This window comes from Oncorhynchus tshawytscha, linkage group LG08 (assembly GCF_018296145.1).
Source record: "Oncorhynchus tshawytscha isolate Ot180627B linkage group LG08, Otsh_v2.0, whole genome shotgun sequence".
NCBI classification, from domain to species: domain Eukaryota; kingdom Metazoa; phylum Chordata; class Actinopteri; order Salmoniformes; family Salmonidae; genus Oncorhynchus; species Oncorhynchus tshawytscha.
Window position 1 is genome coordinate 88,833,979 of NC_056436.1, and position 6,879 is coordinate 88,840,857.

At 48.7% G+C, this 6,879-nt stretch overlaps 1 protein-coding gene across 3 annotated transcripts in view; it reads right to left on the bottom strand.

Moving 5' to 3' along the window:
• Positions 1–2,630, bottom strand: part of LOC112216584 (protein FAM193B) — a 51,266-nt gene extending 48,636 nt beyond the window's left edge. For all 3 annotated transcript variants that reach the window (XR_006083957.1, XM_042326157.1, XM_042326156.1), the window contains exons 1-2: positions 2,329–2,630; positions 179–457 (exon numbers count right to left, since the gene is read on the bottom strand). Coding sequence is in view for 2 of the 3 variants with exons in the window: in XM_042326157.1 (XP_042182091.1) it covers positions 179–457; positions 2,329–2,475 (426 nt within the window). In the remaining variant the exon portion in view is untranslated. The remainder of the gene's footprint in view (positions 1–178; positions 458–2,328) is intronic.
• Positions 2,631–6,879: the final 4,249 nt, after the last annotated feature.

Here is a 6,879-nt window from a genome sequence, read left to right on the forward strand (position 1 = left end):
CTCTTACCGGTGCAGCCGTTTCCTGTGCGCTCCGTCTCTCCTCCTCTCCTCCCTTCCTCCTCCTCCTCCTCCTCTCCCTCCCTCTCTTACCGGTGCAGCCGTTTCCTGTGCGCTCCGTCTCTCCTCCTCTCCTCTCCTCCCTTCCTCCTCCTCCTCCTCCTCTCCATCCCCCTCTTACCGGTGCAGCCGTTTCCTGTGCGCTCCGTCTCTCCTCCTCCTCAACGCTCTTCCGACAGCTCTGGCAGATCCAGAGTGGCACCTCTCCCAGTAGAGACTGGCTTAGCGAAGGCACGGTGTCGGACAGCTTCTGGCCGGGCACCTCTCTGAGCAGGGCCTGGGACAGGGCTGGGACAGCGGTAGCTAGCTTCGCCCCGTGGCCCCCAGGCAGACCGTTGGCAGAGCTCGCCCCCCAGTCCTTAAACTCACGGTGACACAGGAGGCAGCAGGTGTGCATTGGCTGGGGGAGAGCGAAAGAGAGGTGAGCCAGTGACATTAGGAATGCAGTGGAGAGAAGAGAGAGGTCAATGATCTAGGTGAAGGACAGGTGGAAGATGGGAGGAGAAGAGAGGAGGACAGGGAGGAGAAGAGATGAGAAGAAGAGAGGAGGAGGAGGAGGAGGAGGAGGAGAAGAGAGGAGGACAGGGAGGAGAAGAGATGAGAAGAAGAGAGGAGGAGGAGGAGGAGGAGGAGAAGAGAGGAGGAGAAAAACTAGGAGAATAGAGAAAAGGGGAGGATGGAAGAGGGTTGGAGGAGAGCAGAGAGGAGGATGTTTTAGGTCAAGATCGGGGGTGGAGGAGAAAATGGGGTCTGAGGAGAGGTGGATGTTAGTGAGATTGACATGGAGCATGATTGAAGTTGTCCTCTGGACACTGATCTAAGGTCAGGTTTTTAACACAGAGATTAGAATTTCACGAGTAATATCTGATCATGTTGACAATGATCACAACAATATTTGTATTGCAAAGAGGAAGTAAAAGTTGCCCGTGGCGCCAGCTTGGCACATGTAGTGGTTTCTTAGAACAAACAGTGGCTAAAATGTAGTGATTTCATGTGTCCCATGTCCACACTAGCTGGTACAGTAAGCTTTGTTTACTACCACAATACCCCATTCACCTACAAGGCCGTCCATGTAATGTTTCGGTAAAAACTTCGACGCATGCATATATGACACTTGAGATGAGCAGAGAAAATGCTAACTTAACAAAAGCAAAGCCATGCAATGGTGCTAGTCAAACGTTAACACTATTTACAGCTAAAGTTAGTCAGAAGACTACCCCCTCGGGGATGTGGTTTGTTAGTCAACGAGCTAGCACGTGTAGTTACAGTACCGGCGCACAGTATATATGGTGTACTAGCTGCCAAGTGTGATAGCATGTCAGTAAACTTTCCATTTGGGGCGGCAGGGTAGCCTAGTGGTTAGAGCGGAGGGGAGGCAGGGTAGCCTAGTGGTTAGAGTGGAGGGGAGGCAGGGTAGCCTAGTGGTTAGAGTGTAGAGGAGGTAGGTAGCCTAGTGGTTAGAGTGTAGAGGTGGCAGGTAGCCTAGTGGTTAGTGTAGAGGAGGCAGGTAGCCTAGTGGTTAGAGTGTAGGGGCGGCGGGTAGCCTAGTGGTTAGAGTGTAGAGGAGGCAGGGTAGCCTAGTGGTTAGAGTGTAGAGGAGGCAGGGTAGCCTAGTGGTTAGAGCGTTGGACTAGTAACCGGAAGGTTGCAAGTTCAAACCCCCGAGCTGACAAGGTACAAATCTGCCCCTGAACAGGCAGTTAACCCACTGTTCCTAGGCCGTCATTGAAAATAAGAATTTGATCTTAACTGACTTGCCTAGTTAAATAAAGGTAAAAATGATCACCGTGAGCCTAGGAGCTAACAAACTAGATTCAATTTTAACAGCAACATTTTACCGTGGCAGACGCACAACAATGTCAATCTTGCGGCTGACACTAACTACCATTAAAATGCAGACTGGTATATCTTTGACTAACTAGCCTAGTTGACTAAAACTAATGTGAATGTGTGTATTTATTGATGGCTTGCACAATTTACAACGCTGGCTAAGTTTTAATGATTTATTAAAGCGAGTGGAGCGAACTATTACCCCGCCTCGACCAGATTTGTAAATGAACAACAACAACAAAAAATACACAAAAAAATACAATCCCTGGAGCACTAGTTAGTTATGCAACTTAGCTAGAATCACCAATCAACCCCCCCCAAACACAGAAGGAATTAACGTTAGCAGAAACACACGGTATGGCCCTAAATGATGAGTAGGTTAGTTAACCTCTTTAGTTAGCCCACTAGTTATTTGTATTTATTGCGGTTAGCTAACGTTACCTGGTTCGCCCTGGCCGCCAGTCTATCCAGCCCTGCATCCCCGCCAGCTGCATCTCCGGGAGAGACGGGGCTCTTCGATATGCTCTGTTGTCCGGACACCAGCTCCTTGCTCCCGACTCCTTGTTGTTTGTTTTTCTTCCTCGCCATCACGCAGTTCTCGGATATATCCTTTGGTCAAGGTAGCACTAGTTTAGAGATGTTAAAAAGCACGGTTTCGATTTGTTCTTGGATCAGAAATGGTCACCTTATCTTCTCCAGTCAAGACAACAGTCAATATGGCGGAGCGCTGCCACACTCTGGGGGTTCATAGGTCAAAGATAGTGCTGGCAAAATGGCTTCACCGTGATGAAGCTAAGCAGTCGCCATGTTGAGTGAGGGCAACGGTTCCAAGGTAAATCACACAGAATAACCTTTTGTAAAAATAAAATAAAATTCTCTGGTGTACAGGCTACAAATTGGTGCATTTCACATTTTGCATTTATTGGCATTATGAATATTTCCACCTGAACTATTATATAATAATAATAGTCTATCTATGACTGGCTACCACACCATTCAGCGTCATGGTATTACACACAGCGTGGTGTTAATTACACACAGCGTGGTGGTATTACACACAGCGTGGTGTTATTACACACAGCGTGGTGTTATTACACACAGCGTGGTGTTAATTACACACAGCGTGGTGTTATTACACACAGTGTGGTGTTATTACACACAGTGTGGTGTTATTACACACAGTGTGGTGTTATTACACACAGCGTGGTGTTAATTACACACAGCGTGGTGTTATTACACACAGTGTGGTGTTATTACACACAGTGTGGTGGTGTTATTACACACAGCGTGGTGTTATTACACACAGCGTGGTGTTATTACACACAGTGTGGTGTTATTACACACAGCGTGGTGTTATTACACACAGCGTGGTGTTATTACACACAGCGTGGTGTTAATTACACACAGCGTGGTGTTATTACACACAGTGTGGTGTTATTACACACAGTGTGGTGGTGTTATTACACACAGCGTGGTGTTATTACACACAGCGTGGTGGTATTACACACAGCGTGGTGTTAATTACACACAGCGTGGTGTTATTACACACAGTGTGGTGTTATTACACACAGCGTGGTGTTTTATTACACACAGCGTGGTGTTATTACACACAGTGTGGTGTTATTACACACAGCGTGGTGTTTTATTACACACAGCGTGGTGTTATTACACACAGTGTGGTGTTATTACACACAGCGTGGTGTTATTACACACAGCGTGGTGTTTTATTACACACAGCGTGGTGTTATTACACACAGTGTGGTGTTATTACACACAGTGTGGTGTTATTACACACAACGTGGTGTTATTACACACAGCGTGGTGTTATTACACACAGTGTGGTGTTACTACACGTATTATATGACTTGTATTATTTGTCTAAGATCTAAATGTAAACGAACAAATAACATCATGCAGATTGATGCAGCCATTTCCACATGCTGTTCAATATTCCATATTACAGTGTAACTGTAACTGACTCTAATATATATGAAATGTTCCAACCATAGAGTTGGGACCATGTCTATGTTTCCTGGACCCTATGTTTCCTGGGCCCTATGTTTCCTGGACCCTATGTTTCCTGGGCCTTATGTTCCCTGGGCCCTATGTTCCCTGGACCCTATGTTCCCTGGGCCCTATGTTCCCTGGGCCCTATGTTCCCTGGGCCCTATGTTCCCTGGGCCCTATGTTTCCTGGGCCCTATGTTTCCTGGGCCCTATGTTTCCTGGGCTCTATGTTCCCTGGACCCTGTGTTTCCTGGGCCCTATGTTTCCTGGGCCCTATGTTCCCTGGGCCCTATGTTTCCTGGGCCCTATGTTCTCTGGGCCCTATGTTTCCTGGGCCCTATGTTCCCTGGGCCCTATGTTTCCTGGGCCCTATGTTCCCCCAACCTATGTTTCCTGGGCCCTATGTTCCCTGGGCCCTATGTTCCCTGGACCCTGTGTTTCCTGGGCCCTATGTTTCCTTGGCCCTATGTTCCCTGGGCCCTATGTTTCCTGGACCCTATGTTTCCTGGGCCCTATGTTTCCTGGACCCTATGTTTCCTGGGCTCTATGTTCCCAGGGAACATAGGCCTGAGGGAACATAGGGCCCAGGGAACATAGAGCTGAGGGAACATTGATTGAGGGAACATAGGGCGGAGGGAAGATATTGCTGAGAGAAGATAGGGCTGAGGGAAGATATTGCTGAGGGAACAGGGCTGAGAGAAGATAGGGCTGAGGGGAATATTTCAAGTTCCTTGGCGTCCACATCACCAACAATCCATCATGGTCCAAACATACCAAGACAATTGTGAAGAGGGCACGACAACACCATTTCTCCCTCAGGAGACTGAAAAGATTTGGCATGGGTCCTCAGATCCTCAAAATGTTGTACAGCTGCACCATCTAGAGCATCCTGACTGGTTTCATCACCACCTGGTATGGCAACTGCTCGGCATCTGACCCTAAGGCGCGACAGAGGGTAGTGTGTACGGCCCAGTACATAAACAGGGACAAGCTTCCTGCCATCTAGGACCTATATACTAGGCGGTGTCAGAGGAAGGCCCAAACAATTGTCAAAGACTCTAGTTACCCAAGTTATAGACCGTTCTCTCTGCTTCTGCACGGTAAGCGGTACCCGAGCGCCAAGTCTGGGTCCAAGAGGCTCCTTATCAGCTGCGGAACAATTTATCAAATGGCCACCCGGACTATTTACATTGACCCCCCCCTTTGTTTTACACTGCTGCTACTCGCTTATTATCTATGCGTAGTCACTTTACAAACTACCTCGACTAACCTGTACCCCCCGCATGTTGACTCTGTACCGGTATATGTGTATATAGCCTCATTATTGTTATGTAGTTTTCTTGTGTTACTTCTTGATTTGATTCGATTTTTAAAAACTTTACCTTATTAAGTGAAGTAAATATTTTCTTAACTCTATTTCTTGAACTGCATTGTTCGTTAAGGGCTCGTAAATACGAACATAGAGTTGAGGGAACATACTGTAGGGCTGAGGGAACATACTGTAGGGCTGAGGGAACATACTGTAGGGCTGAGGGAACATAGAGCTGAGGGAACATACTGTAGGGCTGAGGGAACATAGGGCTGAGGGAACATACTGTAGGGCTGAGGGAACATAGGGCTGAGGGAACATACTGTAGGGCTGAGGGAACATAGGGCTGAGGGAACATACTGTAGGGCTGAGGGACATACTGTAGGGCTGAGGGAACATACTGTAGGGCTGAGGGAACATACTGTAGGGCTGAGGGAACATAGAGCTGAGGGAACATACTGTAGGGCTGAGGGAACATAGGGCTGAGGGAACATACTGTAGGGCTGAGGGAACATAGAGCTGAGGGAACATACTGTAGGGCTGAGGGAACATACTGTAGGGCTGAGGGAACATAGGGCTGAGGGAACATACTGTGAGGGAACATAGAGCTGAGGGAACATACTGTAGGGCTGAGGGAACATACTGTAGGGCTGAGGGAACATACTGTAGGGCTGAGGGAACATAGGGCTGAGGGAACATAGGGCTGAGGGAACATAGAGGGCTGAGGGAACATACTGTAGGGCTGAGGGAACATAGGGCTGAGGGAACATACTGTAGGGCTGAGGGAACATAGGGCTGAGGGAACATACTGTAGGGCTGAGGGAACATACTGTAGGGCTGAGGGAACATACTGTAGGGCTGAGGGAACATACTGTAGGGCTGAGGGAACATACTGTAGGGCTGAGGGAACATAGGGCTGAGGGAACATAGGGCTGAGGGAACATACTGTAGGGCTGAGGGAACATACTGTAGGGCTGAGGGAACATAGGGCTGAGGGAACATACTGTAGGGCTGAGGGAACATACTGTAGGGCTGAGGGAACATACTGTAGGGCTGAGGGAACAAACTGTAGTGCTGAGGGAACATAGGGCTGAGGGAACATACTGTAGGGCTGAGGGAACATAGAGCTGAGGGAACATACTGTAGGGCTGAGGGAACATACTGTAGGGCTGAGGGAACATACTGTAGGGCTGAGGGAACATAGGGCTGAGGGAACATACTGTAGGGCTGAGGGAACATACTGTAGGGCTGAGGGAACATAGAGCTGAGGGAACATACTGTAGGGCTGAGGGAACATAGGGCTGAGGGAACATACTGTAGGGCTGAGGGAACATAGGGCTGAGGGAACATACTGTAGGGCTGAGGGAACATAGTAGGGCTGAGGGAACATACTGTAGGGCTGAGGGAACATACTGTAGGGCTGAGGGAACATACTGTAGGGCTGAGGGAACATAGAGCTGAGGGAACATACTGTAGGGCTGAGGGAACATAGGGCTGAGGGAACATAGGGCTGAGGGCTGAGGGAACATACTGTAGGGCTGAGGGACATACTGTAGGGCTGAGGGAACATACTGTAGGGCTGAGGGAACATACTGTAGGGCTGAGGGAACATAGAGCTGAGGGAACATACTGTAGGGCTGAGGGAACATAGGGCTGAGGGAACATGTAGGGCTGAGG